Source organism: Pan troglodytes, chromosome 9 (genome assembly GCF_028858775.2).
Source record: "Pan troglodytes isolate AG18354 chromosome 9, NHGRI_mPanTro3-v2.0_pri, whole genome shotgun sequence".
Classification (NCBI taxonomy): domain Eukaryota; kingdom Metazoa; phylum Chordata; class Mammalia; order Primates; family Hominidae; genus Pan; species Pan troglodytes.
Window position 1 is genome coordinate 95816485 of NC_072407.2, and position 24649 is coordinate 95841133.

A 24649-nucleotide genomic window follows, 5' to 3' on the forward strand; every position below is an offset into this window, starting at 1 on the left:
CCCAGGAGGTTGAGGCTGCAGTGAGCCATATTATGCCACTGTACTCCAGCCTGGGCGATGAGGGAGACCCTATCTCAAAAAAATAAATAAATGAAAGGCCACTTCCTAAATTTATTATTTAGTCTAAATAGAGTTCTGCAAATCCTTTGATGTCGAGAAGAAGCTTGAGTTGGGTTCAGGAAGAGTTAACGTCAAGAGATTTACTGGTCATTTAAAGGAAAAGTAATGGCAAAAGAAAAGCAGAGGGAAATACTCAAATATAATCTCTTATGGAAAGATGCAATGGAGGCTATGTTTTTTTTTTGTTTGTTTTTTGTTTGTTTGTTTGTTTTTGAGACAGAGTCTTGCTCTGTCACCAGGCTGGAGTGCCGTGGCGTCATCTCGGCTCACTGCAACCTCTGATTCCCTGGTTCAAGCGATTCTCCTGCCTCAGCCTCCCGGGTAGCTGGGATTACAGGCATGCACCACCATGCCCAGCTAATTTTTGTATTTTTTGTAGAGACAGGGTTTTGCCATGTTGCCCAGGCTGGTTTCAATCTCCTGACATCATGATCTGCCCAACTCGGCCTCCCAAAGTGCTAGGATTACAGGCGTGAGCCACTGCACCTGGCTGTAGGCTAAGTTTTTAAGTCCAAGGCTGTGAATGGTTGTTGTTTTTGTTGTTGTTGTTTGAGACGAAATCTTGCTCTGCTGCCCAGGCTGCAGGCTGGAGTGCAGTGGCACGATCTTGGCTCACTGCAACCTCTGCCTTCCAGGTTCAAGTGATTCTCCTGCCTCAGCCTCCTAAGTAGCCAGGATTACAGGCATGCACAATCACACCCAGCCAATTTTTGTATTTTTAGTAGAGACGGGGTTTCACCATGTTGGCCAGACTGGTCTTGAACTCCTGACTTCAGGTGTCCTGCCCACCTTGGCTTCCCAAAGTGCTGGGATTGCAGGCGTGAGCCACCGCGCCTGGCCGAATGGTTGTATTTTCAATGGAAATATCCTTTTGGCATTAGAAGCATATCTTATTTTTTATATATAGATAAAATTTTGTGATTGATGGAACTATTTATTTGGTTTACGTTCTAATTTAAGAAGGGAGATATAAATCTAATGAATAATTCTTCACATGATCCCCCAACTTGTGTTTCCCCACCCTCATCTCCACTTTTTCAGATAAGTAAGCCCACAGTTGAAAATGATTTAAAAACCCAGAAGATGGGGCAGCTCAGAGATTGGTTTCCTAATACACAAGACCTAGCAGGAAATGATCAAGAAAATATTAGGCATGCAGATAGGAACAACTCTGATGATAATCATTTGGCTTCAGAAGATACTAGTGCCAAGCAAAGTGGTAAGATAATTGTGTTTGATTGTAATTATTTCACTGATTATTCCTTGTTTTCGTCCCCTGTAGCTTGCTAGTTGAAGAAAAGTTAGAAGTATGTTAATAGATTTTGTATTGTATCCAACTTTGTCATTGACTTAATAGGTGAGCATCTGGAGAAAGATCTGGGGAGAAGATCCTCAAAGCCACCTGTAGCAAAAGTCAAATGTGGTTTGGACTTAAACCAGCATGAACTTAGTGCTATACAAGAAGTAGAGTCACCAGCAATTGGCAGAACTTCTATACTAGGTAAATAGATGCTTTGATAAAACAAGATTTTTAAATAATTTGCCAGTTTTCTACTTTTTTTTTAGATGGAGTCTTGCTCTGTTGCCCAGGCTGGAATGCAATGGTGTGATCTCAGCTCACTGAAACCTCTGCCTTCTGGGTTCAAGCAAATCTCCTGCCTCAGCCTCCCGAGTAGCTGGGATTACAGGCGCCCGCCACCACACCCAGCTAATTTTTGTATTTTTAGTAGAGACAGGCTTTCACCATGTTGGCCAGGCCGGTCTTGAACTGCTGACCTCAGGTGATCTGCCTGCTTCAGCCTCCCGACGTGCTAGGATTACAGGCATGAGCTACCGCACCTGGTCTACATTTTTTCAGAGTGCTAAATGTTTTTTGTTAAACTTATAGCAGAAAAAGGAGATGGAAAAAAAAAAAAGAAACCTAGACTGACTTTCATGAAAAGGAAAAAATGGTTTATTTAAACAGTATTTAAAATTTGGACTTAAGGAAATGTGGCATTGGTAATAACTATGACTATGTAGTTTCTTTATCTTGTATATGGGGAAAACAACTTATTGTAGACAAAAATTTTTTGATTTTCCATCTTCTGACAGTCTTGCTCCCCGTTTCCTTTCATGTCTGCCTTCTACATGTGTTTCTTTTAGGATACACTCAGGTTTTTTTTTTTTCTCTTTTCCTTTGTCACTTTCTACTTTCCTACCTTCACTGTTCTTTTCTTATATTTTTATAGGATTATTATGCTTAAATCCTGGCTTTATGGTCAATTAGAACAGATATATTTATTCACTGTACTACTTTCTACATCCAGGTGTCAGAAAAAAATAATAAAACACCCATCCCTGTAATTCTTTTTTTTTTTTTTTTTTGAGACAGAGTCTCGCTCTGTCGCCCAGGCTGGAGTGCAGTGGCGCAATCTCGGCTCACTGCAAGCTCCGCCTCCCAGGTTCACGCCATTCTCCTGCCTCAGCCTCCCGAGGAGCTGGAACTAGAGGCACCCGCCACCAAGCCCAGCTAATTTTTTTATATTTTTAGTAGAGACGGGATTTCACCGTGTTCGCCAGGATGGTCTCCATCTCCTGACCTTGTGATCCGCCTGCTTCGGCCTCCCAAAGTGCTGGGATTATAATCTTGAGCCACTGCGCCCGGCCCCATCTCTGTAATTCTTAATAAATAGTCTTATGTGAATTTCATAATTTTTTTTAGAATTCAGATTCACTAAATAATTTTCTCGATCAAATTTATCAAAATAAATTATTTTTTAAAGGGGAACATTAGCTTTGCCAATAGAAAGGTACTTAGAAGTTGTATCCTCATTAGTATAGTAGTTGAAAAAAAAAGCTGTAATGTTAATATTAGCCGTTTGATCTTCAGCTATAAAATATTGTACCTGTGTTTCTGAGCGTTTGAAAGAATTAAGGGAGGTATGCTAGGTGCAATGACTCACACCTGTAATCCCAGCACTTTGGGAGGCTGAGATGGGAGGATCGAGACCAGCCTGGTGTAATGCAGGGAAACCCCATCTGGTGGCGCTTGCCTGTAGTGTTCAGCTACTTGGGAGGCTGAGGTAGGAGGCTCACTTGATCCCAGGGGGTTGAGACTGCAGTGGTTTCTTTTAAGTCTAGGAGTAAGTCTAAATAAGTCAAGACCCCTAGGTAGGTGAACTAAAATCCCTACCAAAACCCCTGGTAGGTGAACTACCAGGCCCTCATGATCTTTCTCTTCCTCCCTTCAAGACTTAGTAAGTGTCATTTGTTTGGTAAACTTATTCAGATTTCCTTCTCATGAAGTCTTGGTCTCATCATAGCCTTTACCATACTTCTTAGGGTAATACTTCTATCATCATATTACATGCAAGTAATTTAAAAAGGGAAATAGCGCTGAAAGGTATAACATAAAACAGCAGTTCTTCCTGCCCCTACACACCCTTTAATACCACTCACCAGAGGCAGTTACTTTTCAAGTATTTTAAGTATTTCTTCTTGTATTTACTTCCATAGTTGCAGTGGGTTTAAGCAAAAATTAAGCTAAATTGTCATTATGGTGATACATAGACCTTTTTTGCTGCTGAGTCCATTAGTATATTATGTTATTATATTTTATTTTTCTAAACTTTTTTTCATGTAGTAAATTGTCTTATTTATTTAATTTGCTTAAAGTTTTTAGAGTGTCTGTCTTTCCACTCTCTACTACTTCAGTTAAATACCTCTCAATATAATGTAGTTTGTACTATTTTCTCTTTTTGTGGAACACCTTTTAGTTGGAAGTTGTATGGCCATGCTATGCATTCTTAACAAGGGTGTTTTTTCCCCCAGAGGGATAAAAATTGGTTCTTGGGGAGGTGAAAAAAAACTTTTACTATTTATATGTACAAAGCACAAATATGCATAAATAGATATACAGTATATTTGTGGTTATTAAAACTGAACGGGGGTAGAGGCAGTTTAAAAAGGAAAAGTCTAAAACGACTCCTTAAGGGATGATAAAAATAAGGTTGAGAAATACTGATCTATATTGATCTTTCCATTTTTTCTTCTCATTCTTTTTCTTTGGGTTTTGTTTTGTGGGCTAATTTTCTTAATTTTGTGTTCTGACTTTTCTTTTGAACTTTTGATGATCAAATTGTAGTTTCTAAAAGGTTACTCTTTTTCTCTGATTATTTTCTTTTTTTATAGCATCCTGCTATTGTTTCATGGATGCAGAATGTTGTCTACTTTAAATATTTATAGTGGATTTTTTGGTTTGGGTTTTTATATTTTTTAGTTCTTTCATTTTTTTGTTGTCTCTGTCTTATACTTTAGAACCTTTCCTCTAATGTCTTCATATTTGAACGGGATGCTAAAAGGCCAATTGGAGGTTCTCTTGGGATGAGGGGCCATATGTGCTGTTGGACTTTATTGGAAAAAGTATGGCTTTGTAGTGAGGACGCTCACCTTAGTATCTGTAGTTCCATTCCTTGAGAGAAGTTTAGTTTCTTCAAAGAAATACCTTCTAAGCTTGATATAAGCCTGGCTGTTGATATTATTGAGCCAGACCTAGGAGATCTGGATTGAGGATGCAGACTTTAACACCCTCTGATTTCCTTATGGCATTCTGTCACCCCCTTCCACTCTTGCCTCCTTTCTGTGCCTGATCCCCTGGACCCCAGAGTGTATCAGATTCGGTTTCTCCAGAGAATAAACCTTTAGTTTCCTCTGGGGATGATGTTGATGGACAGGGATCTCAGGAGAGGGATAACTCTTCCAAGTACCTAGTCTTAAATGTTCTGTTTTTAGTTTCCTGCTGCATGTATTCCTTTTGTAGTAGTGCCTAGCGCCCTTAATTCCCAATTTTTGGGGGGATGCTTTATCAAAATATAACCTTCAAAGAGGTGCACAAATCATGTTTGTTTCAGTGGTTTATCACTGTAATAATCACACCCATGTAAAACACCACCAGGTCAAGAAGTGGAACATTAGAGAACCCAGTAAACACTTCTCTTTTACCTTCCCAGTTATCATCCCCTGTCTTCTAAACCATATCTTGATTCCTATACCACAAATTAGTTGTGGTTATTTTTGAACTTTATATATAAATTATGAATGCATGTTATAATGGCTGGTAAATTCTCCATGAATTTTCTTTGTGATTAGTCAATACTGAGGCATAATCTGATGTGGTGAGGTAGCAGCATCATTAAAAGCTTAGTAAAATTGAATACAAATAATATAAAAGCTTGACTGTGAAAGGTAAGGAATTATTTTCTTGCTATATACAGTAAGTCTTTAAGAGCTTAGATTTCTACCCATAATATAAATTGGCACTTTAGTTCTAGCTATTAATAGTTCCAGAAACTGAAGTGGAAATATTTTTCCCCCCACCAGGTAAACCAGGTATTTATCAAGACAGAGACCCCCTGCGAGTCTCAATAAGCCGAGAACAAAGTTTCTTTGGGAGCCCACTGGCCCATGATCCATTTAGTTGTCTTCAACCAGTTGGCCAAGAGAATATCTGTGGTGATGACTATGATGAAGCAGGTGAGAAATAAATGGAAAGTGGAATTGTGTGCACAAGGATATGTGGACAAAAGATATTTATTATTTTGTTATTTGTAATGGTGAAAAATGGTAAATAAACTTAGTTACTGCTGTTAATGGAATCGTTATGATGCACTGTTAACTATATTGTTCTATGCAGTTGTTAAATGAGTAATTTTGCTTTTAAATTGTTTTATTAAAAGCCAGTAAGAAGTTTATCAAGGTAGGAGTTTTATACAATTGGCAGCATCCATAAATCTTATGTTTAAGCCTATTTGTAACAATCCATATCTAATTAAATACTGTTAAACATTTTAAAAATTCTATTTGTGGGCATTCTAAATAAGCTGTTTTATGTTTATTTTTAAATATTTGGAAAATAAAGATAATTTGAAGGAAAAATATTTAAATCACTTAATCCTAACACCCAAAGACAGCCAATGTTAATCTTCTCGCTTCTAAATTTATATATGTATATATATATAGCACAGGATATTTTGTATATAATTTGTGTACTGATCCTACAAAGTATAGTTGTAGTACTATTTTATTAGTTGTAAGGCATCTTTTAAGAAGTTACATTTTGGCCGGGTGCAGTGGCTCACATCTGTAATCCTAGCACTTTGGGAGGCCAAGACTGGCAGATCATGAGGTCAGAAGATTGAGACCATCCGGCTAACACCGTGAAACCCTGTCTCTACTAAAAATACAAAAAATTGGCCAGGTGTAGTGGTGGTCACCTGTAGTCCTGTAGGGAGGCAGGAGAATGGCGTGAACCTGGGAGGTAGAGCTTGCAGTGAGCCGAGATCAAGCCACTGCACTCCAGCCTGGGCGACAGAGCGAGACTCCAAGACTCCATCTGAAAAAAAAAAAAAAAGAAGTTACATTTTATAGCCAGATTTATTTTTATTTTAGCTGTACACCTAGTAAGATAATTTACTCGTATCTATACAAGATACCTTACTTGTATCTATAGTTGAGTGGAATGAGAGATGAAGGAAAGGGATATTCTTTTGAGGGTTTATTAAAAAATTGACTTTAACATCTCCTCTTTAAATTGTGGATTAAAATAACTGTAAAGGATATAATTTTCAGTGAGCTATAATTTTTGACATTTTAAAATAAAACAGATTATTCTTTTTTTAATTTTTAATTTTTGTGGCTACATAGTAGGTGTATCTGTTTATGGGGTATATGGGATAGTTTGATACTGGTATACAATGTGTAATATTCACATCATGGTAAATGGGGTATCCATCACCTCAAGCATTTATACTTTATTACAAACAATTCAATTATAGTTTTAGTTATTGCAAAATGTACAAAGAAATTATTCACTATAGTCACCCTGTTTTGCTATCTAACTGCTTATTTGTGCCCATTAACCACCCCCACTCCCCCAACGACCCCCAACTATGCTTCCCAGCCTCTGATAACCTTTGTTCTACTCTCTATCTCCATGAGTTCAGTTGTCTTAATTTTGAGTTCCCACAAATAAGTGAGAACATGTGAAGTTTGTCTTTCTGTGCCTGGCTTATTTCACTTAACATAATAACCTCCAGTTCCATCCATGTTATTGCAAATGACATGATTTTGTTCCTTTTTATGGCTGAATTGTACTCCATTGTGATACGTGCCACTTTTTTTTTATCCATTTGTTTGTTGATGGACACTTAGGTTGCTTCCAAATCTTGGCTATTGTGAACAGTGCTGCAGTCAACATGGGAGTGCAGATATCTCCTCAGTGTACTGATTTACTTTCTTTTGAGTATATACCTAGCAGCAGGATTGCCGAATCATATGGTAGCAATATTTTTAGTTTTTTGAGGAACCTCCAAACTGCTCTTCATAGTGGTTGTACTGATTTACATTCCCACCAATGGTGTTCCCTTCTCACCACATCTTTGCAAAACATTCATTATTACCTGTCTTAGATAAAAGCCATTTTAACTGGACTGGCAGGATATCTCAAAGTAGTTTTGATTAGCATTTCTCTAGTGATCACTGGTGTTGATTGAGCACCTTTTCATTTGCCTGTTTGCCATTTGTATTTCTTCTGAGAAATGTCCGTTTGGATTTTTTGCCCATTTTTTAATCAGGTAATTAGATTTTTTCCTACAGAGTTGTTTGAGCTCCTTATATATTCTAGTTATGAATCCCTTGTCAGATGGGTAATTACAAACATTTTCTCCCATCCTATTGGTTGTCTCTTCACTTTATTGATTGTTTCATTTGCTTTGCAAAAGCTTTTTAATTTGATGTGATTCCATTTGTCCATTTTTGCTTTGGTTTCCTGTACTTGTGGGGTATTGCTCAAGAAATCCTTTGCCCAGACCAGTGACCTGGAGGGTTTCCCCAATGTTTTCTTTTAGTAGTTTCAAATTTGAGGCCTTAGATTTAAATCTTTAATCCATTTTGGTTTGATTTTTGTATATGGTGAGGGATAGGGTCTAGTTTTATTCTTCCATATGTGGGTATCCAGTCTTCCCAGCACCATTTACTGAAGAGACTCTCTATTCCCCCATGTACGTTCTTGGCACCTTTCTCAAAACTGAGTACACAGTAAATGTATGAAATTGTTCCTGCGTTCTCTATTCTGTTCCATTGATCTGTGTGTGTCTCTTTTTATGCTAGTACCATGCTGTTTTGATTACTGTTGCTCTGTAGTATAATTTGAAGTTAGGTAGATTCCTCCAGTTTTGTTCTTTTTGCTCAGGATAGCTTTGGCTATTCTGGGTCTTTTGTGGTTCCATATAAATTTTAAGATTTTTTTTCTATTTCTATGAAGAATATCATTGGTATTTTGATAGGGATTGCATTGAATCTGCAGATTGCTTTGGGTAGTATGGACATTTTAATAATGTTGAGATTCTTCCAATCCAGGAACATGGAATATCTTTCCATTTTTTGTGTCTTTAATTTCTTCCATCAATCTTTTACAAGTTTCATTGTAGAAATCTTTCACTTCTTTGGTTAATTCCTAGGTATTTAATTTTCTTTGTAGCTGTTGTAAATGGGATTACTTTCTTGATTTCTTTTCAGGTGATTTGCTTTTGGCATATAGAAATGCTACTGGTTTTTGTATGTTGATTTTGTATCCTGCAACCGTACTGAATTTATCAGTTACAATAGTTTTCTTGTGGAGTCTTTAGGTTTTTTCCAGATATAAGCTCGTATCAAAGGATAATTTGACTTCTTCCTTTCCAACTTGGATGCTCTTTATTTCCTTGTCTTGTGCGATTGCTCTAGCTAGGACTTCAAGTACCATTAATATGTTGAGTAACAGTGGTGAAAGCAGGCATCCTTGTGTTTCAGATCTTAGAGGAAAGGCTTTCAGGTTTTCCCGCATTTGGTATGATACTCGCTGTGGATCTGTCATATATGGCTTTTATTGTGTTATGTTCCTTCTGTACCCAGTTTTTTAAGGTTTTTATCATGAAGGAATGTTGAATTTTATCAAATGCTTTTCCAGCATCAATTGAAATGATCATGTGGTTTTTGTCCTTCATTCTGTTGATAGGATGTATCACATTGTTTATTTTGCATACATTGAACCATCCTTGCATCCTTGGGATAAATTCCACTTGGTCATAATGAATGATCTTTTTAATGTGTTGTTGAATTCGATTTGCTAGTATTTTAGCATCAGTATTCATCAGAGATATTGACTTGTAAATTTTATTTTATTGCGTCTTTGTCAGGTTTTGGGATTAGGGCAATACTGGCCTTGTGGAATGAGTTTGGAAGTATTTCTTCCTCTTCTGTTTTTCAGAATAGTTTGAGTGGGGTTGGTATTAGTTTGCCTTTAAGTGTTCGGTAAAATTCAGCAGTGAAGCGATAGTGTCCTGAGCTTTTCTTTGCTGGGAGACTTTTTATTTCAGCTTTGATCTCATTACTTGTTATTGGTCTACTCAGGTTTTGGATTTCTTCATGGTTCAACCTTGGTAGGTTGTATGTGTCTAGGAATTTATTCATTTCTTCTAGTTTTCCAATTTTGGCCTATAGTTGCTAATAGTAGTCTCTAACGATCCTTTAAATTTCTGCAGTATCTGTTGTAATGTCTCCTTTTTCATTTCTGATTTTATTTGGACCTTCTTTTTTTGTAATTAGTCTGGCTAAAGATTTGTCAATTTTTAAAATCTTTTCATAAAACCAATTTTTGTTTTCTTGATCTTTTGCATTATTTTATTTGTTTCCTTTTCATTTATTTCTCCTCTGATCTTTATTATTTCTTTGCTTCCACCAACCTTAGGTTTGATTTGCTCTTGCTTTTCTAGTTTTTTAAGATGCATTTTTAGGTTGTTGATTTGAAGTTTTTCTTCTTTTTTTTATGTAGATACTTAAATAGCTATAAATTTCCCTCTTAGTACTGTTTTTGCTGTATTTCATAAGTTTGGGTATGTTGTGTCTCCATTATTTGTTTCAAGAAATTTTCAGTTTCTTTATTAGTCTCTTCATTGACCCACTGGTCATTCAGGAGCATACTGTTTAACTTCCATATGTTTGTATAGTTTCCAAAATTTATCTTGTTACTGATTTCTAGTTTTATTCCACTGTGGTCAGAGAAGATAAGTGTTATTATTTCAGTTTTGTTTTTGTTTTTGTTTTTGTTTTTGTTTTGAGACAGAGTCTAGCTCTGTCATCCAGGCTGGAGTGCAGTGGCACGATCTTGGCCCACTGCAGCCTCCATCTCCTGGGCTCAAGCAATTCTTCTGCCTCAGCCTCCCAAATAGCTGGGACTGCAGGCATGTGCCACCATGCTTAGCTAATTTTTGTATTTTTAGTATAGATGGAGTTTCACCATATTGGCCAGGCTGGTCTCAAACTCCTGACCGCCCAGGAACAAGTGATCCGCCCACCTCAGCCTCCCAAAGTGCTGGGATTACAGGCTTGAGCCACCACTCCTGGGCTATTTAAGTTTTTGTTTTTTTTTTTTAATGTTTTAAGCCTTGTTTTGTGGCCTAACATGTGGTCTGTCTCTGACAATGATCCATGTGCTGAGGAGAAGAATATGTATTCTGTAGCCATTGGATGAAATGTTCTGTAAATATCTGTTAGGTTCATTTGGTCTATGGTGAAGATTAAGCCCAATGTTTCTTTGTTGATTTTCTGTCTGGAAGATCTATCCAATGCTGAAAGTGGGATGTTGAGGTCTCCAGCTATTATTTTACTGGGGTCTAGCTATCTCTTTAGCTGTAATAATATTTGCCTTATATATCTGGATGCTCCAGTGTTGGGTGCATATATGTTTATAATTGTTACATCCTCTTGCTGAATTAACCCCTTATCATTATATAATGACCTTTTTTTTTTCTATGGTTTTTGTCTTGAAATTTTATTTATTTATTAATTTTTTTAAGACAGAGTCTCACTCTGTCACCCAGGCTGGAGTATGGAGTACAGTGGTAGGATCTTGGCTCACTGCAGCCTCCACCTCGTGGGTTCAAGTGATTCTCCTGCTTCAGCCTCCCAAGTAGCTTGGATTACAGGCATGCGCCACCACACCTGGCTAATTTTTGTATTTTTAGTAGAGACGGGGTTTCGCCATGTTGGCCAGGCTGGTCTCGAACTCCTGACCTCAGGTAATCCACCCACTTAGACCTCCCAAACTGCTAGGATTACAGGCATAAGCCACCACACCTCGCCAAAGTCTATTATTTCTGATATAAGTATAGCTACTCTTGCTGTTTTTTGTTTTCCATTTGCATCTTTTTCAATGTTTTTGTTTTCAGTCTGTGTTTCTTTATAGGTGAAGTGTATTTCTTGTAGGTAACAGATCATTGGATCTTGTTTTTTTATCCATTCAGCCACACTATGTCTTTTGCTTGGAGAGTTTAGTCCATTTACATTGAACGTTATTACTGATAAGTAATGATTTACTCTTGTCATTTTGTTATTTGTTTTCTGGTTATTTTTTGGTCTTCCTACTTTTCTTTCTTCTGTTTTGTTGTTGTTGTTGTTGTTGTTGTTGTTGTTTTAGTGAAGGTGATTTTCTCTGGTGGTATGTTTTGATTTCTTGCTTTTTATTTTTTTTTTTGTATCTGTTGTATGTTTTTAAATTTGAGGTTACCCTGAAGCTTGCAGATAATATCTTATAACCCATTATTTAAAACTGATGACAACTTAGGAATGATTGCATAAACAAGCAAAGAGAAAACTAATAAAAGCCCTGTACTTCAACTTTGTGTCCCTGCTGTTTAACTTTTTATTGTTTCTATTTATGTCTTATTGTACTGTCTATATCTTGAAAAGTCGTATGTATTATTTTTGATCTGTTCATCTTTTTGTCTTTCTGTTTAAGTATGAGTAGTTTACACAAAACAACTACAGTTTTATAATATTCTGTGTATTTCTGTGTACTTACTATTACCAGTGATTTTTGTACCTTCAGATCATTTTTTATTGCTTACTAATGTTGTTTTCTTTCCAATTGAAGAACTCCCTTGATTATCCCTTGTAGGACAGGTCTGGTTTTGATTAAATCCCTCAGCTTTTGTCTAGGAAAGTCTTTGTTTCTTCTTTACTTTTGAAGGATATTTTTGCCAGATCCGCACTTTTAATGTGTCATGCCACTCTCTCCTGGCCTGTAAGGTTTCCTGAAAAGTCTGCTGCTAGACGTATTGGAGCTCCATTGTATATTATTTGTTTATTTTTTTCTTGCTGCTTTTCGGATTCTTTCTTTATCCTTCGCCTTTGGGAATTTGATTATTAAATGCCTTGAGATAGTCTTCTTTGGGTTAAATCTGCTTGGTGTTCTCTGTTCCTCTTGTACTTGAATATTGATATTTTTCGCTAGGTTTGGGAAGTTCTCTGTTATTATCCCTTTGAACAAACTCTATCCCTGTCTCTCTACCTTCTCTTTAAGGCCAGTAGCTCATAGATTTACCCTTTTAAAGCTACTTTCTAGATCTTGTAGGCATGCTTCATTCTTTTTAATTCTCTTATCTTTTGTCTCCTCTGTGCATTTTCAAATAACCTGTCTTCAGGTTCACTAATTCATTCTTGTGCTTGATCAGTTCTACTATTAAGAGACTGATCCAGTCTTCAGTATGTCGATTGCATTTTTCAGCTCCAGAATTTCTGCTTGATTCTTTTTAACTATTTCACTGTCTTCATTTTATTTATCTGATAGGATTCTGAATTCCTTCTCTGTGTTATCTTGAGTTTCTTTGTTTCCTCAAAACAGCTACTTTTGAATTCTCTGTCTGAAATGTCACATATCTGTGTCTCAGGGATTGGCCCTTGGTCCCTTATTTAGTTTGGTGAAGTCATGTTTTCCTGTATGGTCTTGATGTTTGTGGATGTTCATTGGTACCAGGGCATTAAAGAGTTAGGTGTTTCTTTCTTTTCTTTTTTTGAGACGGAGTCTTGTTCTGTCGCCAGGCTGGAGTGCAGTGGCATGATCTCAGCTCACTGCAACTTCTGCCTCCCAGGTTCAGGCGAATCTTCTGCCACAGCCACCCAAGTAGCTGGGACTACAGGCGCGTGCCACCACGCCCAGCTAATTTTTGTATTTTTAGTAAAGACGGGGTTTCACCATGTTGGCCAGGATGGTCTCAATCTCTTGACCACGTGTTCCACCCGCCTCGGCCTCCCAAAATGCTGGGATTACAGGCGTGAGCCACCATGCCCTGCCAAGAGTTAGGTATTTCTTACAGTCTTTGCACTGGGCTTGCTTGTACCCATCCTTCTTGGGACAGCTTTCTGGGTATTCAAAGGGACTTCAGTGTTGTGATCTAAGTTTTTGGTCACTGCAGCCATGTCTTCATTAGGGGATACCCCAAGCTCAGTAACACTGTAGTTCTTGCAGACTCATAGAGGTACTGCCTTGGTGGTCTTGGATAAGATCCAGAAGAATTCTCTGGACTATCCAGCAGAGACTCTTATCTTTACCTTCCTGTCTCCCAAACAAATAGAGTCAGTCAGCCTCTCTCTCTCTCTCTCTCTCTGTGCTGAGCTGCCTGGAGCTGGGGGGAGGGGTGACACAAGCACCCCTGTGGCCATCATCTCTGAGACTGTGCTGTGTCAGACCTGAGCCAGCACAGTACTGGGTCTTGCCCAAGGCCCACTGTAACCACTACCTGCCTACCATCTTTGTTCATTCAAGGCCCTAGGGCTCTACAGTCAGCAGGTGGTGAAGCCAGCTGGTCTTATGTCCTTGCCTTCAGGGTGGCAAGTGGCCCCGGGCAAATCCAGAGATGTTGTTCAGGAGTCAGTGCCTGGAATCGGGATCTTTAGAACTCTACTGGGTACTCTACTGTGGCTAAGCAGGCACCAAAATCACAAACAAAGTCCTTTCCACTGTTCCCTCCCCTTCCCTAGGCAAAGGACTCTCTCCCCTTGTCCACCACCACCACAGGCCTATGGAGAGTACTATCATGGTACCACTGATGATCACTTAAGGCCCAGTGGCCCTTCAGTTAGCTTGTTGTGAATGCTGCCAGGCATGGGACTTCCTTCAGGGCAGTGGGCTTCCTCCTCTCTGACCCAGGGTAGGTTCAGAGATGCCATCCAAGAGCCAAGGCCTGGAATCGGGGACTCCAAGATCCCACTTGGTGCTATTCCCCACCGTGGCTAAGCTGGTACCTAAGCTGCAAGGTAAAGTCCCCTTTATTCTTCCCTCTGCTTTTCTCAAGCAGAAGGGGTCTCTTCTCATAGCCATCACAGCTATGAATATGCTGGGTCACACATGAAGCCATCATGTCTCAGAGTCTCACATAAGGCCCATGGCATATACTACCTGGCTACCACTGCTAGGACCCAAGGGCTCTTTAATCAGCAGGTGATGAATCCTGCCAGGACTGGGTCCTTCCCTTGAAGGCAGCAGGTTCTCTTCTAGCCCAGGATGTGTCCATAAATGTCATCCAACAGCTAGGTCCTAGTATGGGGACCTCATAAGTCCTCCCAGTGCCTTATTCTTCTGTGACTGAGTGGGTATTCAATTTGCAAAACAAAGTCCTCTTTATTCTTCCCCTTCTCTCCGCAAGCAGAAGGAAGGGGTCTCTTTTGGAGCTGTGAGCTGTGCTGCCTGGGATTAGGGGAGGGGTAGCACAAGCACTCCCTTCGCCACCCTAGCTGGTTTTCACTAGGTCATGTGACCCCTCCAAGTCTACAAGCTCTGAGCCCAGCACAGCACTAGGACTTGCCTAGTGCTGCAGTTGCAGTCTTTGTGGCCTAAACAGCCTTTCAAGTTTGTTTAGGACTCCAGAGCACTAAATTTAGCCCGTAGTGACAAGACTTGCCAAAACTCAACTTCCAACTGCTAGAGTGGATACTTCCCCTCTGGCTAGGGCTGGTCTAAATGCTCCCTCCAAGGGCATTGGCGGAGTTCTACTTGGTGCTGGCCACACTGAGTTCCAATGCAAAGTCCCAGAATGGCTGAGCTCTCCTTCCCCCAAGCATACAGATTCTCTCTCCGCACCATGTGGCCACTGCCTGGAGATGAGGGAAGGGTGGTGTTGGCATTTCAAGACTGTCTTTGCTATCCTCTTCAGTGCCTCTGTCAGTGATATGAAGTTAAAACCAGGTACTGTGATTGCTCACCGGATTTTTGGTTCGTATGAAGGTACTTTTTTATATGGTTGCTGTTGTGTAATCAGGAGGACCAGGGAGAGACCTTGGGGTGTATACAGGAGGGTATCTTTATTATTGAGTGCACTCAGACCCAGCAGACTCAACGTCTAAAGACTGGGCGCAGAACAAAGACAGTACTTGGCTTTTATACACACTTCACAAAAGGGGGTGGGCTAGCTTGAAGCAAGCTTACAGTGGTGTGAAAGCAGGGATACAGAGGCAGGACAAAGACAGTTAATCAAATTGTAACAAGTTCATAACTCAGGATTGCACATGACCATCGCTATGCAACCCAGATGCCCATTATCTAGATTTTGCTCTAAAGAGCCTTGCACTGGTTTATCTCGTAACCTTCACTATGGTGCCTAGGCAGCTGTAGTTCAGGTCTGCTTAGGCTTCTCATGACCTTTGTTGTACTTCTTAGACAAAACAGAATTCTTGAAGTTACTAGTTACAGAGAACAGGAATCTATAAAATCTATAAACTTATACCATAAAACAAAGGAAAATTTGTTTTTCTTCTCCCTATGTTGAAGGAGTGCTGGGAGAGTCTACAGAGCACATTACATAATATTATTAAGACTTTTCCTGGGTCTGGGCTGTGCCTGTTGCTGCCTCTGGGACAAGTCAGCCTAATACAGGAAAGCTTATTTCTCTTTAATTTTATTTTTCTTTAATTTCCCGCCTCAGTTGCCAACTTTGAAGTTCCTGTGGTGAGGACAGTTGGTGGAAGCTTCTATTCCGTCTCTCTTGCTCCACCCCTACCCGCTGCATCACTCTTTTTTATTTACACAATGGATATTTGCATTTTCTTTTTATTCTATTTGTTGATAACCTCTAGCTAAAGACTACGAGGAACGCACCTATAGTTGAACAAAGCTGAGCGTCTGACCTGTTGCGGTGAGGGGGAATGCATACCATGGGCAACCACGAGGCATCTCAGTAAATGGCTATTTAGGAAGGACTTACAGGATTTGGGCTTGTTTTAGGGGATTGGGAGAAGGATTCAAGGAAACAGAGCTTTTTGGTAATTAGTATTGGATGTTGTCAGGAAGCAGGAGTAATTCTGTTTCAGTACCTGAAAAGTTCTTATCTAGGAGGTGGTAAGAATGGAAGTGAAGCTAAAGTTGTAACTGGTAAAACAGCAGCAATCACTCCTATTAGCCAGGATAAGGGAATGCTTGGCCATTCTTGTGGTTTAGACAATATTCATGGTTTTGTCTGTGTTCAGATGTGGTTACAAGGGGTCTCATTTTTTTTTTTCTTTATCATGGTCACAGAGTGGCCATTTCTGAGATTGGCATTCCATGGAATTGTTGATGTTTAACAGAACACCAGGGCATTACCTGATAGTGCCAGGTCAGCTCCTGGATACCAGGGACGGCTTTTCTCTTTCTCAGAATCATTCCCAGATTCAGATTGTTTCAATTTTCTTTTATTCTGTTTTGAGACAGGGTCTTGCTCTATCACCTAGGCTAGAGTGCAGTGGCGCAACCACAGCTCATTGCTGCCTTGACCTCCTAGGCTCAATTGATCCTCCCACCTCAGCCTCCCGAGTAGCTAGGACTACAGGCATGCACCACCCCACCCGGTTAATTTTTTAATTTTTGTAGAGACAGGGTCTCACTGTGTTGTCCAGACTAGTCTTGAACCCCTAGGCTTGAGCAGTCCTCTCACCTTGGCCTCCCAAAGTGTTGGGATTATAGGCGTGAGCCACCACGCCTGGCCCAGATTGTTTCTATTTTAGAAAGGTCTGTCTTGTTACTACAAGACATACAAAAACATATTCCATTGTTTCTGCCCCACACCTTGATTTAACAGATTTTTAAGATGGAGCCACTAACTGCAAACTTTGTACTGTCTGCCCTTGTAGGAAAACAGGAAATGGTGCCTTCCTGCAGGGCATGAAAAGATAGCAGTAAGGTGTTACTTTCATTATGTCACTTCCCCTTTTTAGGAACTGTTATCAGTGAACCACATCCCAAATGATGACAGTTATTTCTCTTCCAGCTTTCAGGGACCTATCCACTGAATCTTTGAACATCTTCAGTGACTCTGATCTTGCTCCTTTCTCTCACTTTTATTTTTCACTTCTTACTACCACGCAAATGCTGCTTTATTTATTCATACCTCCACTGAGGGAGTCTTCTAGGTATATTACAGATAACAGTAAATAATTGTAATTATTATTAGTGAATTGAACATCCCAGATTAACTTCTCATTTCCCAATTAGCTTTTAAAATGAGCTGCTTAAGAATAGAAGAAAAAATTAAAACTCACTATAAAATTTCACCAGCCAACCTGGGTGACAGAGCAAGACCCTGTCATCCAAAAAATATATTGTATTTAAAGACAAATGTCAGCCAGGCACGGTGGCTCACGCCTGTAATCCCAGCACTTAGGGAGGCCCAGGTGGGCGGATCATAAGGTCAGGAATTCGAGACCAGCCTGGCCAATATGGTGAAACCCCGTCTCTACTAAAATACAAAAATTAGCCAGGCTTGGTGGTGCGCACCTGTAGTCCCAGCTACTCAGGAGGCAGAGGCAGAAGAATCTCTTGAACCCAGGAGGTGGAGTTTGCAGTGAGCCAAGATCGTGCCTCTGCACTCCAGCCTGGGTGACAGAGTGAGACTCCGTCTCAAAAAAAATAAAGACAAAGATTTGCGATTAGCTTTGTTTCCACTTCATTAACCATAATATATATTATTTTATGAATAAATATCTGTACTTACATACAGATAGATGTGTATGTGTGTGTGGGGGTTGTTTTTTTTTTCCGGGGTTTTTTTTTTTTTCCGGTTTTTTTTTTTTTTCCTGGTTTTTTTTGTTTTGTTTCAAGGCACAGTTGTTCACACTGTTGCCCAGGCTGGAGTGCAGTGGTGCCATTATAGCTCATTCACAATCCAAAATCCTGGGCTCAAACCATCCGACTGCCTCAGCCTCCGAGGTAGCTAGGACTACAGGAGCATGCCACTATGCCCAGCTAATTTTTTATATTTTTGTAGAGATGAGGTCTTGCTAGGTTGCACAGACTGGTCTGAAACTACTAGCCTTAAGCAATCCTCCCACCTCAACTTCCTGAGTTGCTGGGACTAGAGGGGTGAGCCACCATGCCTACCTGCTTGTTTACTAGGTCTACATTTGAAAAATAATTCTCCTGGTCCGAATGTAATGAGTTATCTCAATTGATTATTTACAGTCAGTTACAGATTGGACTCTTTGTTCTATTCTTTTCCCTGTTCTCACTACTGCACTTGACTAGTCTTAAAAAAAATAAAATGAATAATTAATAATTGTTACATAAACATTTAAGAAATATACCTTTAATGTGCATACCTTCTAATATCATTGAGATTATGAAGCAGAATTTTGTTTATATTCAGTGAAGCAGTTTTAATTGTATTTTTCAGAGCCATAGACTACAATATGTCTTGGTGAGCTTTCTCACAAGTGTCAGTTGGTCACTTGGAATAAGAAGGAAAATAAGCTCAGAATACATGAGTTGTTAATATGAGACACAAAGTATAATTTTAATGTTTTAATATATCAAATATAATTAGGAATGATAATTCATCATAAAAGTAATATATGCTCATTGTGAATTTAGAAAGCTGTAAAAAAAAAAAGCTGGGCATAGTGGCTCATGCCTATAATCCCAGCTACTCAGGAGGCTAAGGCAGGAGGATCACTTCAGGCTAGCAGTTCAAGACCAGTCTGGGAAACATAACAAGACTCTGTCTCGCCAGGCATGGTGGCTCACACCTGTAATCCCAGCACTTTGGGAGGCCGAGGTGGGCGGATCACCTGAGGTCACGAGTTCGAGACCAGCCTGGCCAAATGGTGAAACTCCGTCTCTACTAAAAATAGAAAAATTAGCCAGGCATGGTGGTGTGTGCCTGTAATCCCAGCTACTCAGGAGGCTGAGGCAGGGAGAATTGCCTGAACCTGGGAGGCGGAGGTTGCAGTGAGTCGAGATTGCGCCACTGCATTCCAGCCTGGGTGACAGAGCGAGAGTCTGCCTCAAAAAAAAAAAAAAAAAAAAAAAAGACTGTCTCTTAAAAAATGAAATAAAATAATAGAAGGCACTAAAAGGTACAGTACAAGTAAAAATTACTCCTTGTGCTACCATTAATAAACAACCACTGGCTACATTTTGGTGTGGTTTTTTGAGACGGGGTCTGGCTCTGTTGCAGAGGCTGGAGTGTGGTGGCACATTCTCGGTTCATTACAACCTCCGCCTCCCAGGCTCAAGCAAGCCGCCCTCCCACCTCAGTCTCCTGAGTAGCTGCGACTACAGGTGCCTGCCACTGCGCCAGGCTAACGTTTGTAATTTTTGTAGAGATGAGGTTTCACTGTGTTGCCTAGGCTGGTCTCGAACTCCTGCACTCAAGCGATCCACCTGCCTCAGCCTCCCAAAGTGCTATGATTACAGGTGTAAGCCACCGCACCTGGCCCTGGTGTTTTCTTTATTGTCTCTTTTATATGCATGTTTTCCCATCTTTAGGACCACACTGTGTTTATGATTTAATATTCTTGCTTTTCCACTTAAAACAGTGGCAAAAGCATTTCTCATCACACTGGTTCTTTTCTAGGTTTTAGACCTAATATTCAAATTTCTTAAAGCATTTTATTCATAAAATAACAATAGCTACAGTTTTCCAGGAAAAAGTATATTGTGCTGACTAGTGAATGTTTTTAACAAATACGGTGAATTTTTTCTTTGATCTAAGACAAGACAACTTTAAGAAGCAAAATGAGAAAGTAGATTGTAGGAAAGCAGGGAATGGTGTCCTGTGGTGCTAAGAATTTGATTTGTCTTATCCCAACTATATTTTTCTCCCATCTTGAACTGCAAAATCCATTTTTCAGTTAAGCTGAAGGAATCTGTTGTTGAAAATCATGCAGTGTTAAGTTATGCTGTGGAGGAAGAACATACATATTTGGGTCCAACTGTGAAGCCAGATGATAAGGTTAGTAATGTCTTAATGTTCACTCGATTTTTAGAGCTGTTTGGCTTCGTATTCTCTTTTGTTTAGTTTACAGAAGCTATGTTATAACATTAAAGTCAGTGCTTTCTGAGATCTGCTTTTAGTGAAGTGGATCAATGATGAAACTAGCCAAATCTGAGCATCAGAAGTCTTTCCAGTCTACCTGATGCATGATCTCTACAGTTCTGAGAAGCAAAACTATAAAACAATGTAAAACAATAAGGGCATATGTCTGGTGTGTGTGTGTGTGTGTGTGTGTGTGTGTGTGTGTGTGTGTGTGTGTGTGTGTGTGTGTACGCACATGTGTTTATAAAGATAACAGCTGTAGGAATGAATGAGATTGAGGGTGGGGGGGTGCGTATGTATGTCTATGAAAGCCTAATCATTTCTGGGCAATGATGAAAAGGTTTTACTACTGATCTTTGTAACTATGATGGTTTCTACACTTGACCTGAGCTCAGAAGTGACAACTGCTGGGGTTGGTGATTTGGGGTTTTCTTACATACTACTTGCTACATTGTGGTATGATATTCCCCTTAATTTCTAGGCTAAAACACTGTCTCATGAACCATTATCTTCAGCAACTGTTTCCACTGGGAGCCTTTTAAGTTATGAAAACACAGATTTGAGCCTTACAGATCCAGGTAATAAGGTCAAAATGTTTATAAATAAGTTGAAAGACCGGCACCAGTTGAGTTGCAATACAGTGATGGAAGGAAGCATTGGGTTTTCATGATACACCATGGGGAACTGTTTCTGTAAATCTCAAAAGTAAAGTATGGCCAGGCGTGGTGCCTCACGCCTGTAATCCCAGCACCTTGAGGTGGGAGGATCGCTTGAGCCCAAAAGTTTGAGACCATCCTGGGCAACATGGTAGAACCCCATCTCTACAAAAAAATACAAAAGTTAGCCAGGTGTGGTGGTAAGTGCCTGTAGTCCCAGCTACTCAGGAGGCTGAGGTGAGGGGATCGCTTGAGCCTGGGAGGTCAAGGCTGCAATGAGCCACAATCACGCCACTGCACTCCAGCCTGAGCAACATAGTGAAACCCTGTCTCAAAAAAAAAAAGTAAAATATTCACACCCAGCAAAACATTGGCGCATATGGTATTCTAAATATTACTGGAAGTAACAGGGATGCTCTGTAGATCCCCAACAATACTTTTGAGAAGCAGTTGCTGATATATTTTTCCATTCAGTGGAAACCTATCCGAGCAAATTTCATGGTTGCACTGATCTCTTAACAATACGTATTACCATGCCTCTCCACTAAAATATGTCTGTAAGGAAGTACCCAGTACAGTATGTCTGTAAGGAATATTCCATTAAAAGGAATATAGTGTCACTGTCAATTACATTTTTTTTTCTTTTGAGATGGAGTCTTGCTCTGTTGCCAGGCTGGAGTGCAATGGTGCAATCTCGGCTCTCCCGAGTAGCTGGGACTACAGGTGTGCGCCACCACGCCCAGCTGATTTTTGTATTTTTAGTAGAGATGGGGTTTCACCATGTTGGCGAGATGGTCTCCATCTCTTGACCTCGTGATCCACCCACCTCGGCCTCCCAAAGTGCTGGTATTACAGGCGTGAGCCATCACGCCTGGCCTATTTACATATTTTCATTAAACTCAATTTTCAGAGTCATTTTCAGAGCACATGGATGATAGCAAGCAAGAATCTACCACCAGTAAAGAAGAGGAAACAAATATTATAAGTTCCATAGTTCCTTCAACACAAGATATTTATCAGCAGCAGAACTCTTCAAACGTTCATAAATCTCTGTTGCCTGCAGTGGATGAAACTACATGTGGTCACACACACTTTCAGCAAATGATAGACAAGTACATTAATGAAGCAAATTTGATACCTGAAAAAACAGATTTGCAAGGTAAAATTATTTTAAAGCAATACTTTTATGTAAATTAAGTTTTAAATTTTCACCTTTCATCATTTTAAATTTTATGCAGTGATTGTTTGAGCTTCATGTTCTTATGGCCTGCTACAACACCGTTTTACCACAGAATATATTGAGGGCATTTAGTGAGAAAGGGAATCTGGAACCAATTAGACTCACTGAGGCACATTTACAGGACATTAATTAGCAAATCTTCCTTTACCATTGCAGAGTTAGCTATTACGGCTGAGGCAGTATTACTGATAAATAAGAGCAGGAGCTCAGAAATCATACAGTTCTGGATTTGAGTCATAGCCTGACCATTTCCTAGCTGTAAAACCATGGGCAAGTTACTTTTTCATCTTTTATAAAAGAGGAATATTATAGATTAAATGAGATAGTGCACATAAAGCACAATGTCTGGCCCATAGTAACAATGAATACAGTGAGCCTTTTTCCTTTTTTAAGCTTATACTGAAGCGGTGGTTACATATGTCCTGTTGATCCTCATTAGCCTCATAAGGCTGTGGAAATGGAAATTCGTATTTGTCAAAAGTTTGTTCATACCTGTAATCGTAGCACTTTGGGAGGCCGAGGCAGGAGGATTGCTTGAGCCCAGGATTTCAAGACCAGTCTGGGCAACACTGAGACCCCATCTCTATTTTAAAGAAATTTTTTTTTAATTAAAAAAAATTAAATTTCTCTAAAAATAAAACTTAAAAAGTTTTGGTCACTGAGAGGATCCATATTTTGGACCTTTGAAATAATCATGATAGGACGTAACTTTAAAGCATCTGCTGATCATGGGGGAAAAACTGAAGTTTTTGTTACACTGGAGTTACCTGAAAATAAGCGTTTATGAATATGTTCTTAATACTCCTTTTCTAGTGTTTACCTTAAAAATAAATTTATGATTTTTTTCCCTCAAAAATTCTAACAGTTGACCTTGACTTTCCAGAATTGGAACACATTTTTCCTAATTTGCATCATCAGCTGTTTAAACCCTTAGAACCACATCCAGATTTTGACTTATCATCATCATCATCCTCTGGGATTTCTCCAGACAACAGAGACTTTTACCAGGTATATTAAAGTAGATGTCCCATTGCAGTGAATATCTAAAAATAGTTTTAAGCCATTTCTTCTACTGGAACAAAAGTTCTTCTAAACCCTTACCTAGAATCACATGGAAGTCTGGGCACAGTGGCTCACACCTGTAATCCCAGCACTTTGAGAGCCCAAGGCGGGCAGATTACTTGAGGCCAAGAGTTTGAGACCAGCCTGGCCAACATGGCAAAACCCTGTCTCTACTGAAAATACAAAAATTAGCCAGGTGTTGTGGTGCACACCTGTAGTCCCAGCTACTCGGGAGGCTGAGGTGGGAGGACCACTTGAGCCCAGGAGGTGGAGGCTGCAGTGAGCTGAGATCGTGCCACTACACTCCAGTCTGGGTGACAGAGCCAGACCCTGTCTTTAAAAAAAGAAACAAACAAACAAACAAAAAGAATCACATGGAAAACTTAAATAAAAAATAAAAATAAATCCTATTGCCCAGACTACACCCTAGACCAATTAAAGCAGAGTTTCTGGGAGTGCTCAGATAGTACTAATTATTATTATTATTTTTTAAGCTCCCCAAGTGATTCTAATGTGGAACCAACTTTGAAAACAGCTGCACTGGGCCGGGTGCAGTGGCTCACGCCTGTAATCCCAGCACTTTGGGAGTCTGAGGCGGTTGGATTGCTTGAGGCCAGGAGTTTGAGATCAGCCTGGCCAACATGGTGAAATCCCATCTCTACTAAAAAACACAAAAATTAGTTGGGTGTGATGGCATGCCTGTAGTCCCAGCTACTCGGGAGGCTGAGAACCGCTTGAACCTGGGAGGCAGAGGTTGCAGTGAGCCGAGATCATGCCACTGCACTCCAGCCTGGACAACATAGTGAGACCCCATCTCAAAAAAAAAAAAAAAAAAGGAAAAGAAAACAGCTACATTAGAATTTTGTTTGTCCCATCCACCTGTCTCCACCTAGGGAGTATGATGCCATAAAAGGCTTAATAACAACTTTTAGTTGTGGAACATATTTAAACAGTAAAGTAAATACAATTTTGCAAAATTTAAACTATCTTCTTACACAGTCAAAGGAGCTGAGATTTAAACCTGAGTCTTTTTGCTTCCACTTCCTGATGGCCTGACATTTTAAAGTCTCTTTCATATTGATTGAAAAGAACTGGATTTGAAAAAGCAAATCATTGCTGTCATAGTGAAGTGATAATTAAGGAAGAGTAATACCAAAGGAACACAATGATTATTGTTTCAATTGTTAATACCTAATCAGTATTTCAGCCTTTCCCTTTTGTTTCCTGCCAGAGATCAGATTCTTCATCTGAAAGCCACTGTGCTACTGGATTATCCAAAAGTACAGTTTATTTCACAGCACTGAGGAGGACCAGCATGCATTCTTCTCTTAACACAAGTCTGAATCAACAACCTGACACTAACTTGGCTCATGTTGGAGCTCACAGTTTTGCTACAGAAAATATTATTGGGGGTATGTATGACTAAGTTA

The 24649-nt window shown here is 39.7% G+C and overlaps 1 protein-coding gene and 2 non-coding genes across 50 annotated transcripts in view; all 3 read left to right on the top strand.

Annotated features, from left to right (window-relative positions):
- CEP295 (centrosomal protein 295) overlaps window positions 1-24649 on the top strand; it is a 68688-nt gene that overhangs the window by 39595 nt on the left and 4444 nt on the right. For 14 of the 48 annotated variants that reach the window (XR_010147633.1, XM_016921799.4, XM_016921804.4 and 11 more), the window contains exons 16-23: window positions 1162-1339; window positions 1478-1621; window positions 5482-5634; window positions 20077-20177; window positions 20743-20839; window positions 21828-22076; window positions 23041-23165; window positions 24451-24631. Coding sequence is in view for 43 of the 48 variants with exons in the window: in XM_016921799.4 (XP_016777288.2) it covers window positions 1162-1339; window positions 1478-1621; window positions 5482-5634; window positions 20077-20177; window positions 20743-20839; window positions 21828-22076; window positions 23041-23165; window positions 24451-24631 (1228 nt within the window). In the remaining 5 variants the exon portion in view is untranslated. Of the gene's footprint in view, window positions 1-1161; window positions 1340-1477; window positions 1622-5481; window positions 5635-20076; window positions 20178-20742; window positions 20840-21827; window positions 22077-23022; window positions 23166-24450; window positions 24632-24649 lie in introns of all 48 variants that reach the window. The other 34 variants (XM_016921796.4, XM_016921803.4, XM_016921801.4 and 31 more) reach the window with 8 other exon arrangements.
- LOC112204906 (small nucleolar RNA U2-19) lies at window positions 20307-20386 on the top strand. Its single transcript, XR_002938652.1, has one exon. It is a non-coding gene; the product is annotated as a small nucleolar RNA U2-19 (small nucleolar RNA).
- On the top strand, window positions 20586-20655 carry LOC112204905 (small nucleolar RNA U2-30). Its single transcript, XR_002938651.1, has one exon. It is a non-coding gene; the product is annotated as a small nucleolar RNA U2-30 (small nucleolar RNA).